This window comes from Solanum pennellii, chromosome 3, assembly GCF_001406875.1.
Source record: "Solanum pennellii chromosome 3, SPENNV200".
Classification (NCBI taxonomy): domain Eukaryota; kingdom Viridiplantae; phylum Streptophyta; class Magnoliopsida; order Solanales; family Solanaceae; genus Solanum; species Solanum pennellii.
Window position 1 is genome coordinate 4,878,918 of NC_028639.1, and position 20,604 is coordinate 4,899,521.

At 34.7% G+C, this 20,604-nt stretch overlaps 1 protein-coding gene across 2 annotated transcripts; it reads left to right on the forward strand.

Moving 5' to 3' along the window:
* Window positions 1–2,106: 2,106 nt before the first annotated feature.
* LOC107014795 lies at window positions 2,107–18,979 on the forward strand. 2 transcript variants are annotated; one of them, XM_015214881.2, is made up of 14 exons: window positions 2,107–2,305; window positions 2,411–2,492; window positions 9,829–9,939; window positions 10,684–10,781; window positions 10,886–10,969; window positions 11,347–11,483; window positions 12,179–12,251; window positions 12,369–12,414; window positions 13,559–13,668; window positions 13,878–13,985; window positions 14,095–14,154; window positions 14,336–14,397; window positions 15,862–16,174; window positions 17,869–18,979. In XM_015214881.2, the coding sequence occupies exons 1-14, from the start codon at window positions 2,174–2,176 to the stop codon at window positions 18,754–18,756; spliced, it is 2,304 nt and encodes a 767-aa protein (XP_015070367.1). In that variant the 5' UTR covers window positions 2,107–2,173; the 3' UTR covers window positions 18,757–18,979. The 2 variants fall into 2 exon arrangements, with proteins under 2 accessions (XP_015070367.1, XP_027771462.1); XM_027915661.1 differs by lacking the exon at window positions 9,829–9,939 and having other exon boundaries at window positions 2,115–2,305.
* Window positions 18,980–20,604: the final 1,625 nt, after the last annotated feature.

The window sequence follows — 20,604 nt, forward strand, 5'->3', positions numbered from 1 at the left end:
CTATGTCTGATTGTTTTGGTTTCATGTTGTGTAGGGCTCTATTCTAAAAAATGTTGAAATTTCTTTTATGGTATTTTAGTGAGTATTTGGACATAATATGTAATTGTAAAATTTGATAAAAAAAATCTATTATGTATGAGCTAAAAATAATATTTAAAAAATAAAATTGTGTTTGGATATAAATATAAATAAAAATTTTTTGTGAATTAAGTGATTAATTCGAAGTAAAAATTGTGAAAATAATTTTTTAGTTTGAAAAATGGTAAGACATAAAATTCTGAAGAAAAAAATTGAGAATTATTCATGATCAAACAGAGAGAAAACTTTGTCAAGTATTGTAATCATACATGTGAGACTTTTATTAGCCCGCTAATTTTTACGAGATATAGTAAATTTCGTCTTATCTGTTGACAACGTATTTTATGAGTCAATGTATGCCGTTCAATCATATATAAAAGTTAATGAAAAGTATTAAAATTATTGGTTATCATAACTTAATTTTATATTTGTCGTTTTCATAATATTTTAATCATTTTCTAATAGCGAAATTATGAGTTAAATATTTTTCTTAAAACGAAGAGCTCTATTAAAGATAATACAAAGTGACGATAATTTAATTAATTTTTCGTTGTGATAGAATCTTGGGTCATTACAGACATATCAAGTTCATGTATATATTTATTATAATGATGAGATATTTGTCAAAATTGTGGAGAAAAATAATTTATTTTTTAAAACACACGTAAAATTTATTTACGTATTTTGAACTAAGACTTAGTAAAACATTAGCTCATATATATATCAAATATTTTTTACTTATAAGATAAAAAAAATTTAGTTATTAAAAAAGTTGCATGTGTAATGTAAATTAGATCTTGATTCTTGATTCATATATATATTTCTTTTAATATATATACATATATGAAAGGATTTTATCATTTTCGTTGACTCTTACGAGATAAAATAATTTCATATTTTTATATATTAGCATGTTTTAAAAGTAAATGCATATCGTCCAATCAAATAAAATTATTTATTAAAACGTTTAAAATTAGTATCCATTAATTATATAAAACATCCAAAAAATATATATGTATATTACAATACAATATCCTGTCAAAATAATAATGTAAATTTTCATTTTATGAGTAGTTATCAACATTTAGGAGAGCATTTATTAATATTTAGATCGAGAGGTTTTTAATTTTTACTTTTCTATTTTTTTCTATCTATCTTAACTTTGGTATATATATATTTATTGAAACAATGTAAAAATATAAAATAGCTTTTTTTTTAATCTAAATTTATATGATACAATTAAATTTTTAAGATTTCAATTTCTAAATTACGATTCTGAACTTTGTCCTAAGAGCTGATTCGTTTAAAAACAGGAAAGACAGTTTCGAAAGCATTTTATGACTTAAAATATTTTAAGAACCTATTAAAGGAAAATGTAATGATTACTAGGGGTGTTCGTAGATCGGTTTGGATCGGTTATTGGTTAAAACCAAAACCAAACCAATCTACTCGGTTTTAAAATTTCTAAAACCAAATCAAACCTAATGAAAAAAAATAACCATCGGTTTGGTTATTGGCAGTTTGGTTCAACTTTTTTGTTTTATCGATTTGAAGGTAATAATTTTTTGAGGACATACGTATCTTGATTAAAAAACCATCTAGTACATAAATAATCCACATAAAAGCTATTAATGATTTAATTAATCAATTAAGCAATACTAGATCTATTATTTCACAAATAAAGTTATTAAATTAAGAGAAAATGTATGACTATCTTATGAAAGGTCTGGTAGGTACTAAATTCTGATGAAATTGGACTTAAAATTGTAATTAGGCTAAAATTTAAGCGTTAGCCTTGAAAAAATTGTAAAGTTAAAAACTTGAGTTACTTAAAATTTAACAAAATATTTATATTTATTTATCAATAACATAAAATTTATATATCTAATTTATCGGTTCGATTTGATTATTTTTACAGTTATTTTTTTAGTAAAATCAAAACCAAATCAAATAATATGAGTTTTCAAAATTTAAAAACGAAACATAACTAAATCAAACCAAATATCTTTTTTTTTTTAGTTTGGTTCGAATTGCGTTTCATTTGTTTTTTTAACTATAAGCAATGATTACTATTGTTTTTGGTCTCACTTCTTAAATGACCCGTCTTCTCCAGTTGCTGTTATACAGAACAGTAGAGTTCTCAAGTTTCATGGTTGCGATATCAAACTTCACAAGAGAAAATGTCTTACTCTCGCGCCTCAAACTCAAAGCCCTTGTATACTTGCAGGTGCCGTGCTGTGTAAACTAGTTTTATTATATGATGTTCATTTTTTCTTCTTTCAGGCATATTGTCGAACAGTTTGTAAACATTTGCCGAATTGTGTTGTTCCAGAAATTTAAACACACTTTTGCTGAATGTGGACGAGAGTCTCAGGTTTCTACTGATTCTGGTAATGAGTCAGTGGTAGAAGCAGGTAAATATAAGCTTAATACATTTTGAAGCTTTCTGCTTTTTGTGCGGTTTTGGTTTTTAGAAGTTATGTTGTTCTGTTGTAACTTTGCCTATTTGATTGGTAAAGCGTGTAAGCTTGGATATATAAAGGATGATGGACGGTTGTGGTAGGTTGATTGTTAGGGTAAAAGATTGTAACAACAAGTGGGATCACGAGAGGGTAGAGTGGACATAGACGTTACTCCTACCTTGTAAAGATAGAGATGTTGTTCTGATATATGCTCGTCTTAAAATAAAGCATTTCAAAGCAGTATGAGAAGGAGGAATATAGAAATGAGAGCAGTAACAACAACGAAATAATGTGAAATAGAACATACGGATGAAAGAACGGTAACAGCAACCAAATAATGCGAAATCAAAGCACAAACAAACACATGTGATAACTGAAACCGAAGAACGTAAACTAAGAGAATACTGGTAATACTGCTAGCAAGAAAGTAGGTACATGTATGACCACCAAACCTATCTCTCAGGAAAGCAAGAGAATGCTCAATTACCAACTAACCTTCTCTTCTAATCCACGCCCTCCACACCTACCTATCTAAGCTCATGTTCTTGGTAAGCTCAAGATGCGCCATATCTTGGCTAAATCACCTTCCACCAATACTTCCGTGGTGTTAGACGGTCAGATATTGAGAGAATTCAATGTGTTTTCTATTGAGTAGAATTGCTGAATATATAGATATTGTTTACAACAAACTACAGAAGAATAGGGAGATAATATAGCTAACAACACCTAGCCATATTATCCTAAAAGTATCTCACAAAGCTTATTTATACTGACTAGTTGAGATCACTATCCTAACTTATAGTGATTGAACTTTATCTCTAATATCCCCCTCAAGCTAAGAAGGTGTTTCCAAGATTCTTAGCTTGCCTCTGATGAATTGAAACCGGCTGGCGGACAAAGGTTTAGCAAGTGTATTTGCTAATTGATTGATAGAGGATGTAAACTGCACTGATATATGACCAACCTTGACTTGTTCTCTGACAAAGTGAAAATCAACTTCTCATGCTTCGTTCGAGCCTTAAAACACGGATTAACTGGTAGATATGAAGCTCCAGATGATTGTGGAATTATGGGTTGTCTGTTTAAACTCTTGAAGAAGAGGATGAAGCCAAATTACTTTTGCTGCAGTATTGGTGACCGATCAATACTCAGCCTTGATTAATGATCGAGCAACTGTTGGTTGCTTCTTAGCTGACCATGATATTAACTTTCATCCCATATACACAACAAAACCTCCTGCAGATCTCCTATCATTTGTGTTGCCTTCCCAATCAACGCCACAAAAGGCTTTAAGTTGGGAGCTGGGTGAGAAGTAATAAACAGTCCTTGGTGCAAGGTGGCTTTGACACATCGGAGAACACTTTTGCAGGCTTTCCAGTGAGTGGTTGTTGGTGCGGATAAATTTTTTCGTAATTTATTCACAGCAGAAGCCAAGTCTGGACGAGTTAGACGAGCATATTGTAGTGCTCCCACTATTTTCATATAAATCCCGAGATCAACCAGCTGTTTGCCTTCTTGAAGTTGCAGGTTGTATGTGCTAGCCATAGGAAACTTGACAGATGTGGCATGTGAGTAGTGGTGAGAAGATCCTGAAGGTTTTTTTTTGCTGAGAAAGAATAATACAGTTGTTGAGATATCTAACTTTGATTCCCAGGAAGCAGTAAATTTTTCTGAGATCTCGCAATTTGAATTCATTGGACAATTGAGTTATGCATGTGTGAACTGCATTTGAGTTACTCCTTCTGATGATAATATCATCGGCATAGATGCGGACATAAAGAATATCACTGTTTGTTGTTTGATAAAGAGCGAGGAGTGAGTAATAGAGCCTGCAAAATCAATGTCTAGAATATAAGAACCGAGCCTGTGATACTAAACCCGTGGGGCTTGTTTAAGGTCATAGATTGATTTCCTCTATTTACATACACAATTAGGACATCGTTGATCAATAAGGCCTGGAGGTTGAGAAATGCATTGGAAATGTCCAATTGCTGAATGCAAGAGTCCATGCATTGGAGATTGCAAAGAAAGAACAACTCGGACTGTTATAGGCTTGATAACCAGACTGAAAGTGGCATCATAATCTATTCCCTCAACTTGATTATGCTATTGTCTACCAAGTGAGCCTTGAATCGGTTGATGCTGCTCTCGAGATGATGTTTGAGTCAGAAAACCCATTTGCAACTCGCAATATTGGAACGTGATGGTTTAGGAACAAGTTCCTATGTTTGATGTTGTATCAAAGCAATTATTTGAGAGCTCATAGCCTTTCTGCATAATGGAACTTTGAGTGCTTTTCTACTGAAAGAGTAACTGAGGAATAACCTTACCGTCCAAAACAGACATGAAATCCAGTGTTTTCTTCTTTGGATTTTTCCTTAGAACCACTGGATGAGTGCATCCAGGTGGTCGTGATGGCTCAGTAGGAGTTGGAAGGACATTCAGTTGCTGCCCTGAAGGAGAATTAGTATTATCTTGAGAAGCACTAGAAGATGAGAAGCTTAAACTAGAATTATTGTCGTTAGAAGAATCTACAAAATTATGTGGAAGTGTCGAAGATAATGGTACAATTGTGTCAGGTTGCGGTATCGACGCAATTAATGTGAGCCAAGGAGTGGAATTAAATTGCTCTAGAAGAGTTCCTAGGAGAGAGGAATCAGATAAGTTTTTCTCCTAATATTGGAAATGAGTTTCATCAATACGAACATGTCTACTAAGCTAAATTTATTATCATGAGGATTGAAGCAGACATACCCGTGATGGTACTCGAGAAAAACACAAGCTGCAGTTCCGTAGGAGAACTTGTGTTGATTGTAGGCTTGTAACAATGGATAGACCGTGCAGCCAAAGACACGGAGAAATTCATAATCTGGTGAAGTGCCATTAAGCTTTTCAAATGTTGAGACATGGTGAAGCACTTGAATAGGGAGCCTGTTAATCAAGTATGTAGTGGTGTGCATAACGAAGTTTCAGAATCTGGATGGAACTGCACAATGAGCAAGCAGGGTGAGGCATGTATCCATTAGGTGTCTGATTTTTCTTTCAACTTGACCATTTTGCTGATGTGTATGAGGACAAAGAATGCGATGTTTAATACCATTTTCCTTCGGATAAGTATTAACAGTACGAATTTACCACCCAAATCTAATTGGAAATTAATGATTTTGGTTTGTAAATGGTTTTCAATCAGTTTGTGGAATTCGACAAAAGTAGAAAAAACCTTATCTTTTTGTTTAATTGGAAATAACCAACAATAAATCCACAAATAGAACACAATACTTTCTCCACAAAAAGATAAGTTAGGAGCTGGTCCCCATACATCTCCATGAATCAATTCCAATGGTTTACTAGCAATCGAGCCTATGAATTGATAAAAGAAATCTGACTATGTTTCCTTAAACAACAAGCTTCATATGGGCCAACTGATTATATTGAATACTAGGCAAATAAACTTATTAACAATAAAGATGATTGTTGATTGTTGAGGATAACCAAGCCGAGCATGCCAATCGGGTGCAACAGTCTGAGCTGATTTAAAAGGTTTGCTGTATCCTGTAATGTCCTCTAATGCAGCAATAGGAAGCCTGTAACTCCGTCCTCAGCTATTCCCTGCAACAACACCTTTTTATCTATCTGATGCTTCACAGTAAACCCATCAGAGTCTAATTAAAAGAACATTGATTGTTTTTAGCAAATTTATTAACAGACAACAATTGTTGTTGTATGGCATTGAATTCATCAGGAGACAGAGGTGTGCCAGCCGCAGCAAGCTCGTCAACGATAGCTTTAGCTTCGAGAAAAAATTAAGCCAGTGTTTGTCACCAAGAGTCATGTTTTGCTAGGTGATGTGTAATTGGACTCTTTTAGCGTTGTTGCTGATGCCAAATGCGTTCGAGAGAGGCGGTCTAAGCTTCAAAGGCAGTATCTAAATCAGTCACATAAGGAAGAATTTCCTCTATTAAAGATGATAAGTTCCAACTTGTAGGAGTTGGTCTTCTTGCAACCACTTTAGATAATTAGAATTTGCTTATGATTGATTTATTTTGGTATTGATGATGGTGGAAGGAGGTGCTGATGTACCATTGATACGATTGAATAGATTGTAACATTTGATGATAGGAACAAGTTGAGTTTTCCAATTCGGGTAGTTTGTTGGTTTGAGTTTTATGTAAAAAGAAAGTTGCGCATGGAGTAAAGTAGCAAAAAGACTTGGAGTGAGGTGGTTGTTGTGAGGTGGAATCTAAAGTTGATGATTCCATAGTAGGCTCTGGTACCAAGTTACACAATCAGATGTTGAGGGAATTCAATGTATTTTTTATTGAGTAGAATTGCTGAATATATATATCTTTTTGAACGGTAACATTTTTGTCTATTAATAACAAACTACACAAAGGGTGTGTAGTCCCCCATATTTACATCCAGATGAGCAAAAAAATAAGCTCCTAGTCCTTAATCTTCTCGTAAGGAGTCGAGTACATCGTTAGCTGATTTGAACTCCTCCATTAAGCTATGTTTACACCAAAAAAAGAAAAGCCCTAAACATTTCAACTTTAGTTTCTGTATACTAATGGTTGTCTTCAAAACGAACTTTGCTTCTTTCTCCCCACACAGTCCACCAAATACAAGCTGGGACAATTTTCCATCTCTCTTTCTGATTGGAGGGATTGATATCACTATTCCAACATCTCAATACATCAGATACTCTTCTGGGCATAGTCCAGCTAATGCCCATCAAGTTAATGAAAATCTTCCACAACTGGTCAGCCCAGCTTCAGTGAAGAAAGAGATGAGAGATTGTCTGTGCTTCTTTACCACAGAGAAAACACCTTGAGCAAAGAATGAAACCTCTCCTCGTGAGCGTATCTTGTGTGAGTACAACTTCTCTGGCTAGCAACCAAGAGAAGCATGCAACTTTGTGAGGGATCTGAACCCTCCAGATCATTTTCCAAGGCCAGGTCCCGCTCTGATTGTTTGAGGTTGAGAGTATTCTGTATGTTGCTTTCACTGTAAACTTGTTCTCTTTATTCCTTAACCATATCAAGCAATCTGCTTCAGTTGATGTACCTTTGAACTGTTCTAAAGTTTCAAAGAATCTTGCTAGTCTGTCGATTTCCCAATCATTTAAAGCTCTTCTGAAACTCAAATTCCAACCGTGTTCACCCCAAACCATTTCAATTGTTGAGTTTTGTTGTTGATTGAGGGAGTATATGTCTGGATAGAGTTGCTTTAGGGACCTTGTTCAATCCATTTACCATTCCATAGATCAACTATCCTTCCATTACCAATGCTGAACATGGTTTTTGCTAGCAATTTGGGCCACAAGTTCCTTATGGATTTCCAGAGACTAACTCCATAAGGACTATTGCCTACTTTGGTAGTCCATCTTCCATCCAGACCATATTTTTCCATGATTCTTTTCTTCCATAATGGCTGATCGTCTGAGTTGAAGTTCCATAACCACTTCATCATTAAACTCTGATTCTGGATCTTTAGATTCTTAATTCCAGCACCTCTTTCCTTCTTGCTGGTTTGACAAGACTTCCAATTGAGAAGATGTATTTTATTTTTCTCGTTGTTCCCTTCCCAAAAAAAGTTCCTTCTCAAGGAGTCCAACCTTTTCATAACACTGGCAGGAACAGGAAACAGAGACATCATGTAGGTAGGCGTTGCATCCAATACAGCGTTAATCAAGGTCAGCCTTCTTCCCATGGATAAGTATTGGGTTTCCAATTAGCCAACTTTTTTTCACATTTCTCCAACACCTGAGTCCATATATCTATAGACTTGCTTTTTGCCCCCAGAGGTAATCCAAGATACGTTGTTGGAAGATCCCCAATTCTACCTCCTAGAATGTTGGACAGTCTCTGAAGATCGCGCACTTCATTAACTGGGTAAATAAAACTTTTGTTCCAGTTAATGTGCAGCCCGAGATGGCCTCAAATAAAATGAAAATCACCCTTAGCATCCTTACTTGATTCAAATCTGCTTCACAAAAAATCAAGGTATCGTCTGCATATTGTAGATGCGTGATCGTCATGTTACTTTCTTTCCTGGAGCTTACTTTGAATCCTCTGATCCAGTTGTTTGTTTGGGCTTTCTGTAGCATGTCATTTAAACCCTCCATGGCAATGATGAACAAGAATGGGGATAGAGGATCCCCTGCCTCAGATCTCTCTGTGAAGGGAAGAAGCCAGCTGGAGAGCCGTTGACAAGTACTGAGAACTTATATACGCAATTGTTTACAGCAAACTATAGAAGAGTAGGGGAAGTAATATAGCTAACAACACTTCACCGTATTTCCTAAAATGTAGCTAACAGAACTTATCTATCCTGACTAGTAGAGATCACTATCCTAACTTATAGTGACTGAACTTTATCCAACACTAGGCCAGGCTCGACCTCTGCTAACGCCCACCATTGCCAACCTCCCACACCTCCTTACTGGGACATCTACATTTCTCCTCTACACATGCCCAAGCCACCTCAATCTCGGTTCCCTCATCTTATCCACCACGAAGGCCACTCCTACCTTGTTCCAGATATCTTCATTCCTAATCTTATCTCTCCTCGTATGCCTATACATCTACCTCAACATTGAACCTCATCCCCGCGTGATCTTTTGAGCATGAGAGTTTGTGACCAGCCAACACCCCACCCCATACACCATAGTCAATCTAACCATTGCTTTGTAGGACTTATTGAGTTTTGGCTGTACCTTCCTATCACACAAACTTCAGAGTTGAGCCTCCATTTCACCCATCACAAATATGATATGTGAGATCACCGTCCATCTCCCCATTTACTTTGAATTAAAAGATGAGTAATGAAAAAACTGAATAAGAGTAGAATGTGGATTCAAAGGATTCATCCAGTTAATTTTGGATTAAACATAGTGATTATTGAGTCTATATTTTTCTCTATTAATTTCTTGTTTGCTTAAGTTGTGCATTAATCTGCTGAGAAAATTATTGACCAACAGCGACAACATGGCCGGTGTGATCCCACAAGTGAGGTATGGGGAGAATACATATGTATACATTACCCCTACCGTTTTTTGCGAGGTAGAGAGGTCGTTTTTGATAGACCCTCGGCTCAAAATTGAGCAAATTATTGACCAAAGAGAAAAAATAAAGACTGACTTTCTTTTCGGCTAGTCTGTTTTCATTGGCTACGATAGATGATCTGCAAACATTAGGTAGGAGAGGCAGTGCTGCAAACATGTGATTGAATGAAAATGTTATTTGTGGAGTAAGGAGTTGAATTATGATATGTGATGGTTATGATTCAGGTCAAATCGACTTCTCAAAATGGAGGAAGCTGGACTCTAGGAACTTTGGGATTAGTAGATCAATGATACCACCATCTCCCCAGGTTGTTCTGAAGATTCTGCATGGTGAAGGTGATAACTTTTTTGTTGTGTTCGATCATTTTGGTCTGGCTACCCGAGTATGTCTTACATAACTATGGGACCTCAAACTTATCAATTTACTTTCAAATGTTGAAACGGTTTTTTGTTTTAAATTGTACCTGTCACGAGCGAGGCAAAACCAATTCTTTTCCTCCACTCCCCACCCCCTACCCCTCACCCCCACGTCAAAAAGGTGACTGCCTCTTCGAAGATCAAGTGCATTTGATTGGTAAACTGGATTTTTGTTGTGGTACTCAGAGTTGAATCAATAAAATCGAAGTGTGTTAAACCGGAGAGAAGCCAACTTAGGCCATGTTTGCACAATAAGGGTAAGTACTAACAATAAAGTAGGAATACTCTAGAACCTTCTGAAAATGTAGAATATTTGAGAATATCCCCTAGAGTATCCTACAATTTCGTTTACATAAGCACTGAAAACACATAATCTGGGATCTTTTCTATTACCCTTGATGCATGTAATGGAATGAAGTACTAGTGGTAGAGAGATGTTAACCAATTAGTTGAATATTCTTCGACTCAAGTTCCTTATGTCCAGGCATGTTGTGAATCTCGACATACTTTAACATAACCTAATAATTTGCTTGGATATAAAAACCCTAAGTTTTCCACCCTTATCCCATACCACTCTATTTGCAAGTCTCCTGTTTTTTTTAAGATCATATATATGCCTTTCTTTTTAATCGAGTATCCTTTGACTGAAACCTCAATATACAGGGTTTGAAGCGTACCTGGTTGGTGGATGTGTCAGAGATCTAATTCTCAATAGAATACCAAAAGATTTTGATATAATCACAAATGCAAGACTTCGACAGGTTCTTGATGCATTCATAATCATCATCTAGCTATGAGACAACTACTTTAGGTTTCAGTTACTTGTAGTTCGGTTCTAACATTTATGCTATCATATCTTTTGCAGATAAAAAAGCAATTTCGTCGTTGTGAAATAGTTGGGCGAATATTTCCAATATGTAGAGTACATGTCAAAGGTTCTATAGTTGAGGTTGTCACAACTCCTTTGGGATACTAATTGGGCTACCTTTCTATGCATCTATGGTTGGGTATGGGCACAAACAATTTCACATTGTACACATTATGCTGTACCAACAAATATATTTTAACTTAAATAAGAATTTCAAACAGAATTCAACTAATGTTTGGTGAAGTGAGAAGTGCTTGAGTTGCAAGTCATATTGATTTTTTAATTTTTTTTTTACCATTTTGATCACCACAGAAGAAGGAAGAACATTCTGATTTGGTTTTCAGACCACAGGAAGATCTCCTTTTGTTTAAGTGAAGAGACAAATTAGAGATCAATCTCAAACAAGTAGATTGTTACAATCACAGCTACTGAAGTACTTCATATTCCAATTACTGCAGGTATCAAGTTTAAATACTGTGGCAAAACATGCTGAAAAGGAAGAGGCACCCTTAGTTCCTGAAATTCCTAAGGGATGTCCTGAGAAAGATTTCATTCTCTGGAACAATTCCATGCACAGAGACTTCACTATTAACAGGTACCTTTTGTTTTGTATTTTCTTAAGGGGATGGAGCTAAAAATGTTCTGTGGACTTCTCATGGGGAAAGAAGGCATAGCAAAGGTTATAACTTTTCGTTCCGTGGACTTCTGTGGATTGCTTATTCAATTGTAGTGTTTCCTCTACAAGTTGTTGGTGATGTTCTAGGTGCTTTATTTAGTTCACTGATCCTGTCCTTATTCTTAGCATCTGCAAGTAGATTTTGGTAAAAAGGCAAAAAACTGAAGATATTAAACCCTATTCTATTGCAATGAACTTGGTTAATGTTATGACACAGCACAGTTGTTACCATGGCATGCTGGTGAGATATGAATTAACAGCTGTTCTAGAGCATTATAACATTTTTGGGAAGCTTTACTAAGCAATTTATTTTGCTAAATGTAATTATGTAATGCATATTAATATTCTCCGTGTTAGACTTTAAACTGATTCCTTTTTTTTTTCTGAAGAAGGTAACAAATATTTTATAAATGAACATTAAACTGATGTCTTTATCAGTATCTGTCAATGGAGAATCCTCCACAAGTTTAGAATGAATTGTACTGCCTGGTATCCGTATGTAGGTTACATGAATGATTAGTTTTGGTTGTAGTGGTGACTGATAGACGCCTAAATTATTGAGTTTTTGGGTGCTGTTTAACTCATTATTTATTTTCCTAAAATCATGGAAACAGCTTATTTTTCAACCCGTTCGCAAATAGAATCTATGATTATGCCAATGCAATGCAGGACCTAAGATCGTTAAAGGTGAGATTATTATCTTCACATATGTACTTTATTAAAAATTTATCTTCAAGTATGTGATGCAAACCAATTACTTTGATGTGTTGGAATTTGAAAAGGTTTATTTTGATATGAATTCAGCTACGGACTTTGGTGCCTGCTCACTTGTCATTTGGAGAAGATAGTGGTAGGTGCAATTATTCAAAAGTTTGTCATGAATTGGGACTTAATATCATACTTCTTCCATTCCGAAAGGAATATATACTTTATTTTTGTATTTGCTTATTTTACTATTCATTACAAATCAAAACATACACATGATCAACCTTTTTCTGTAATGACTACACAAAGTTAAAACTTAATTTGGGTTGGAAGCATTACTATTTTATTGGATTAAATTCATTTGACCCCTTTCATCCATCACTTATTTTGCTTATAGCACCACTAAACAGTTATTTAGTACGCTTAACATTATAGATCTTTAATTTTTTAACTACTTCAAACAATTTCATGATGGATCATCAGATTCTCATGGGGAAATGTTCTTATTTCAGCTACTCTTAATCCTTTAGCTGTTCACTTCTCTCTTAGCTCCCCCTCCTCCAAAAAGTTGTTGCCCTCCTTTGGCGTAGTTTTAAGTTCCCATGAGACTGTGTTATGCCTATTATTGTTTGCAACACTACTATATTAGGATTAGAAAATTTATGAAAACATTTAGAAACTCTGGGAAAGAGGGATAGAGCAAAAACTTAAGAACACGGCAAGAATGAAAGAAACTCAATTTCGAATATGCCATGTAGATCTAGAACGTAGGCTATATTCCTGCTAAGTAGATTGATGGCTACCGCGAAAGGAAGAAAAATCTGCGTGGTATTATCTATTGACTTAGAGAAAGCATATGATAGAGTGCCACAGAAGATCATTGGTGGTTGATTTATAGAGGTCTAAACTTTTCCTCAAGAAAGGAATAACCTAAATATGGCACTGATCTTTTCCAACAAGGGAACTTCTTCCACCAAGAAAGATAATTCTAGTTATGGTAGAAAATCAAATATGGTGGATATTCAGGGTAAACCCTAACATACAAGGTGTAAACATGGGGTAACATGAGGTTTTAAGATTTAGGGTCATTCTCTTTGTTAGCAAAGAACAAAAGAATTTTTGGTGTTTTGCTGCCAATCAATTTGGCACAACGTAGAGTTAGAACGCTTTAAGAGTAAGTAAAAGTAGAAAGGGGATGGCAATGCTGAATTCAAGAATAGATGGGGGCTACATGATTTTTACCCTAATTGTTAATATGATGGAACTAATCTTGGATTTTTTTTTCTCAGCAAGAATCTTGCGTGGCTTGAGATTGGCTGCCCGTCTTAACTTATCCTTTACAAAGGAGATAGAAGATGCTATGCATGAACTCTCGTCAGCCATCATGAGCTTGTCCAAGGTATAAACAATGATTTCTGGTTAAGTCATTTATCTGGCTTAATCATTCACTTCCTCTTTCCCCCCAATGGCTGCCTTTCTCTTTGTTATTTGTCTCTTCTTCTCACTGTTGAACATCCCTGAAGCCCTAAACGTTCCTCTCCTCCTAAGGGAGTTCTCTACATCATATGCTTCATTTTCACTGATATTCTCTGTTTATTGTGCTTGCAGTCTAGAATAATGATGGAATTGAACTATATGATGTCATATGGGGCTGCAGAGCCTTCTCTTTCTTTACTTCAGAGATACAATATCCTTGAGATTGTGTTGCCATTTCATGTATGTCCATATTGCTGCATGACCTGCATCTAATTTTGGCTTGCTGACAAAATGGTAGACTTTTTAAGAATTGTGGAAATAGCTTGATGTGCATGTACATCATTTTCAGGGGACATACCTTACTCAACAGGCTAGTAAACAATCGGGTAAAAGTTCTGTGATGCTGATGGTATGTTCTTTATTGCTTCGTCTCATTTTTTTAACTCTGAAATTTTTTAGAAGTCCTTAATTAGCTTTTCCTGTGTATGTTGCATGCCCATGTCGGCATATTCATTTTCTAAAGTAATATTTGGTTGGTTCTTTCACTTGCTGTTTTAAGCATATAATTTATCAGTCACGGCTTTCTTCAGAAATTATTTTCCAGCTTGGATCAATTGGTCTCCTGTGGTCAACCTTCGCATGATAGTGTGTGGTGAGTTGATATTAATTTTTTTTTTCAAATAAAGCATTTGGTTTAATGACATGAATTTTTGTTGAGGTTTTCTGGCTCATTTTGGCAATTAATTGTTTTCTCACCCTTCCAAGTAGACATGACATACAATATTGTGCCTGTGACATGACATTGCTGTAGCTTTATCATATGAGTCGAGTTCCTTTCGCTTTTATTCTGAGCTCTGGTGCAGACATGTTGATTATTGGATTCTTGATCTCCATGAGGCTTTTGCTTTCCATACCATCTGTTCTTTGCTGACACTTTCTCCCTAATAGAGATAATCTTCATTTTTTTGGTTATTATTGTATTTACTGCTGCTTTTAGAGCTGTAATTTGATATATAAGTTTCTCTGTGGTTCTGGACTTGTCTAATTGGAAGATCTATTATTTCTTATCATCCCTTCTATCATAGTACTTTGCAACTGTATAACAGAGCTTTTATGCTTTGCTTGGTGTCAAATGCTGACTTGGATAGGAAGAATTCCTGAGATTGACTAGCTGAAATCCTGCTGTTGTTAAGCTAAGCGTGGACCTTGCAGTCGTCTCTTTTGATTATCTTGTATGCTTTGAACCAAAGAAGTGCTCATTCCCAATCTTTTTATGCTCTGAACTAAACAAGTGTTCGTTCCTAATCAATGATATATTGTTGTCCTGTGGACACCTTCTATGACCCTTCTCTCTTACTTTGTGGTGTGAGTTGTTTTTGGTTTAAGATGTTCTGTTTTAGGCTTTCACATGGCTAGCGAATGAATGCATTTGTTATTTATATGATAAGGCAATGTCAAATATAGTTCTATGGGTTTGGGAGCTTGCACTTCTTCTCCCTTTAAGAAGGAATAGGCATATAATTTCAGTGTTAAGTGTTGAAGTAAAGGCATCAAATCAAGCCTTCATCAACTACATAATTCTCATAGTCAGGACAACATGCAACAGTAAGTACAGTAAACAGGCATCTTCCTGTGTCTGATCATTTTAAAGTTTAATTTCTGGACACTGATATTGGAAGCATTTATTGCCTTCCTGACTTCAGAAGCCCAAGTTAGCATCATCACTACCAGAATCTCTTAGTGCATCTCAGATAATACTTCTACATAGCTTCCTTCATTTTTTGTTTTCTAAATTGTAAATTAGGGCCAATTTAGACATTCAAAGATTTTTTTTTATGTGATGCTTTCATTGTATAACACATTTACTCTGGCATATTCCATAGTTCAGTTGTGCTGATCCATTGCATTCAGCATATGAAACCTTTCATGTTTTCAACATTGCAGCTCATAGTCTACCTGCCTACTGTCACAATAGTGGATTCTACTGACTTAGACCACTTTGCTATCATGAATTTAATAGTAGACTAAAGATGAATTGACCTGTTCTAATATTGAGAGAACTCCTTGTTACGGCTGGGAATTGGGATAATTGACAAAATTTTCCTTTGCATGACAGGGTTGCACTCTTGGCGTTTCATATGGCATTGATCACACACCCCCAACATGTGTTTGTCATCCTGACTTTTGCTTCTGTATTGTACCACGCAAATTGGAAGGAAGCTGTTAAATTTGCAGAAAAGCATTCTGAAGATGCAGCTGTTTATGGACCAGAATTCTCTGATTCTCATGGCTCCATTTCAGAAGATGAACTTGCAAAAAAAGTTGCACAGCTGGCAGTGCAAGTCCAAAAATCTATAAACATTTTAGCGGACAGGGACAGCCTCCTGGAAGCAATGTCCAAGTTCCCGGGAGCCCCATGCTCTGGTTTGGTGGGTAAACACACTTTGACTTTTACATGTAACTGTTGTTTACACCAACACAGTTTGTCTGTCTTGTTTTTTCACTTTGTTGGGGTACACTATACAGTTATTTTTTCACTCGTATGGTTCTTCAGAGTAATGATCGACTTTTGTGGAAGATCCAAATTTAGTTCATGCTGTTTACCCAAGTGTTAAATAGACTAATTTTCTATTCCTATCTGAAAGCAAAAGCTGCATTAATTAACTTTTGATGAGAGTGTTGGTCCAATTGCTGTCAAAATTCTAGTTTTCTACTCCTATTCATCTGAAAGTGGAAGCTGTATTAATCATTTCCAAAAATAATATGGGAAAATGTCTGATCAATAATCCTACCTAGAATCGGTCCCATTTTAGACATAGTAAGAAGAGCAGCAATGCTGGGTAAAGCCATATTTTCTGTTGATAAATGAGTTCATTAACTTTTGATTAGTGTTGGTCCAATTGCCTCGCAAATAGCAACCTTCTCATACAAATTGAGAAAAGAGGAGAATGTTCCACTTCTTCCTAAGAGTGCCTGTATTTGTGAATCAATGTTCCCTGTTGGTTTCCTCTTATAAGCAAGGAATGAGGGGATGGCTTGAATATGGTTGACTTATTATGTCTTCGTCAATTCTGTTTCTTAATCTGTGATTATGGAAAGGTCAAACATTTAGTAATACTTGCTATGAGTTACTTAATTCCTTCATGCAACAAGACATAGATCTTTCTAAACCTTTTTCCAGTGCATTCCATGGACGGAAAAGGATTAATACATTCTTAGATACTATTAAAAGGCATGCATCGACAATTTCCTAACCTAGAATCTAGCTCAGTATACTCGCAAGGAGCTTTTAAACCCTGTTTCTATGTAAATTTTGTGACTTATGAAGTTAGTGATTCAGGTTTCCTGCAACAAAATGGACCAGTATCTCTGAACCTAATGTAAAGGTGTTTATTTATTTCATAAACAACATAGTATCTTTCATCTACCTTTTGTGGAAATTTGGGACTTTGGAATAAATGCAACACCCTCCCTCTCTTCTTCTCCATCATAAACAGCCTCAATAGATCCATTGACAAAGCAGCTCAGCTTATCCACAAAGTAAATACTAGTCGTGCATATAGTCATGATTTTTTACTTGATTTGAAGATAAAATGGAGGACACGGATTAGATAAGCAAGGTTAATTAGGTAGTTGAGAGTTGTCTCGCTTCGTCGTTCATACTATTACTCTAGGAGTTTCTTGTGATTACATTTCTTCTACTATTTACTGTTTCTTGCACTCCGACAATCGTATTATTTTGTGGTAGTGACTATTTCCTTTTTAGTATGCTTTTCATGCTTTATTTAGCATTTTGTCTTGACTTCTTCACCCCCATTATTTTCTTTCTTCGAACTGCTTTGTAATGCTTTCACTTGAGCTAAGGGTCTATCGGAAACAACCTCTCCACCTTGTAGGGGTAACGTCTGCGTACACACTACCCTCCCCATACCCCACTTGTGGGATTACACTGGGTCTGTTGTTGTAAAATAAAATAGGGAGAAAAGGAGAAGCAGATCTAGTGGACTTCAATTTTCACGTCCTCCTACTTGAGAAGTGTGTAATGGGCTATCAAAATGGTAATTGCTCTTATTATTATTTTAACGAGTTTTTCTTGACTGTTATGGAGATGTCTGATTTGCAGGTCTTTGTATCAAACAAAATGGGCAGGACTGTCGAGCTAATGTTTGACATTCTAGTGAAAGATGTTACATCTCTCAAAACTAGGAAGGACGTTTACAGGATAGAATACATTTCTCTTGGGAAAGGAAATATGTGTGAGACAAGGTTTCTTCTTGGCAAAGTTATCCTTGATACCATAGTTCCTAGAGTCACCCAGGATGTTAAAATGATCAAAGAGGGAAAACATATCCTGCTTGGAGTTGATGGTCAACAGAAGGAAGATGCTTCCCACAGGAATTTCCTTGAAAACTTGGAGCTAATGAAGCCGGAGATTGTGTCAGATGATGATGATAACTTGCTTAATGAAAATTATCAACTCCAACACGACATTTTTGAGAAGAAAAGGTTAAATCACAAGGGATGTAGTGATTTGGTGGAGGCAGTAACCAAGAAGCAGAAGATTGTTGCTGCTGAGCACTACGAGGAGATGGCTGGCAAGAAGCAAGATTTGATTGATGATACAGATTTTCTCAGTCAGGAACTGGATAGAGTGAGGGATACTGTCACTAAGGGTGAGGATGCTCAGTTGCCGAAGGATGAAATAAGGATGCTGCTGGAAGAGGTGAAATATCTACAACACTGTCGCGATGCAACAGGAAAGGAGAACAAGCACGACGAGAAGTTTCAAAAGACTGTCATTAACCCTTTGAATCTTTTGATGAATAATGTGGCTACTAAGGATCACAAAATCACAGATAAGTATGAGTCCTTGCGACAAGAACATAGTATTGATGAAGTAAACGAGAAGTTAGATGGTGAAAATCATAATTCTCCGGGCAAGAAATTTGCTTCAGCTGAGAAGGGCAAACGAACGGTTAGCAAACAAACACTTTCAACTCTTTTTAGGTGATTGCCCTTTGTTTGTTGTAAATTAGATGTTCTTACAAGTAGCAAAGAGTAAAATCTGAATCTGTATTAGTCCATTTTATATAAGTAGAACCTAAATCCAGGTACATGGCAATATAGACAGAGTTAATTAGTTGTGTTTGCCATTTTTTTGACATTGAAATAATTTATCATATGGTTAGTAACTTTAATTGTAATCATTCAGAATAGTTCCTCTTCATATTTCAGTATTTTGTGTGTTAATTCATAGCTAATAGCCTAATATGAAATATCCCACAATTGATTATTTCTTTATTTATCATGTCAAAGAAGTTTTGGACATTTCAACTTATTTAGGATTGAGTCGAATTTATTTGGGACTGAGGCGTAGTTATTGAAGAATTTTTGATATTTTGGCCCAACTTACATTGGTGCATAAGTTCGAAAACCTTGGGAGTATAGGCTCGCACAAGTCCCAACTTAAATACTCTCTCTGTCCTAATCTATGTGACTTATTTTTCTTTAGTTAGTTTAAAAAAGAATTGCACATTTATATAAATTTTTCATTGATCTTTTAAACATTTCAAGTTATTAATTCTTATGACTTATAGTACTTTTTACGTAGTTTATAAATGTATAAGTTTCATTTAAAAAAATAAATTGAAGATCTCATACACAAATTTTTAGTTAAATTTAAACTGTTTAACTCTCGAAAAATAAAAAATATCACATAAATTAAAACATCAAAAGTAACAATTTAACTTTACCTTCGTAAAATAATGTATAACTACATAAACATTTATGATTTATTTTGAATCACAAATTAGTGTGCGTCTACCTCACACGTCACAATTACTTTTTATCTTTCATAATATTTGAATTTCCTAAAGGTTGTGTTGTTCAAACCATGGATCCAAATTCTCTCTAGAATAATCTTTTACATTAAAAAAAAAAAACTTTAATGTCTGACAAGTGCCAGCAAAAAAGACCTATTATTATTTTTAAAAAAATTAAAAAAAATGACCAAAACATGCCTCATAGCCTGCTACATCCATTAATTATATCATTTTTTTTAAATAAAAAAGATGTAGGAATGTATATATTAGGGAGTAATTTAAATTCAAAATCACTTCCAATTGCAAAAAGTTAGTCAATATTATTTATTTTTTAAATTATCATATCAGATTTTGACGCGATTAATATAACTTGATAATGTCCATTTTTTTTTTATAAATTAGTGTAAAATTAATTTATTTTAAATAAAACAACTAACTTTAATAATATCAATTTTGCATCATCGATATATATAACTGTTAAAATAAAAAAATATGTGTATAAACTTAAAATTACGTTATTAATATATATAATTGTTAAAATAAAAAAAATATACGTATAAGCTCAAATTTCGATGAAAATATTGATTATGACCTCTATATTTATTATGGGTCTCCTTAAAATAAAAGTGCCAATCATCTATCTATATATTGAATGAATCAATTAAAATATATGTAAAAAATAAAAAAAAAAAATTCAACTCTATTTCCCTATTTTGAAAGTAACGTATATATTTGAAGAAAAAAGATTTATTAATAGTAGTTGGAACTTAAATACAAATAACAAACTCATCCTATTTTAATTCATTTAAACTCTATTTAATTGGTGATGAGTTTGATATAAAAAGAAAATTATTTGTTATATCTGGAAAAAACTTTACTTATACGAATGTTTATATCAAATAAATGATATGTGTTCGCATTGACATCTTTTTATCACTTTATTATGATTATTTAACGCATATTTTTTTACTTTATTAAATTAGACTAATATAAATATTTGATGTTAATAAATTAATATGTACACTTATATTGTTCAA

Bases quoted from the DNA above. Each gene is read 5' to 3' on its own strand.
- LOC107014795 (XM_015214881.2), top strand. From the start codon at position 2,174: ATGACCCGTCTTCTCCAGTTGCTGTTATACAGAACAGTAGAGTTCTCA. The intron at 14,155-14,335 runs GTATGTTCTTTA...GGCTTTCTTCAG, and splicing joins AAAGTTCTGTGATGCTGATG to AAATTATTTTCCAGCTTGGA. The intron at 14,398-15,861 runs GTGAGTTGATAT...TTTGCATGACAG, and splicing joins CCTTCGCATGATAGTGTGTG to GGTTGCACTCTTGGCGTTTC.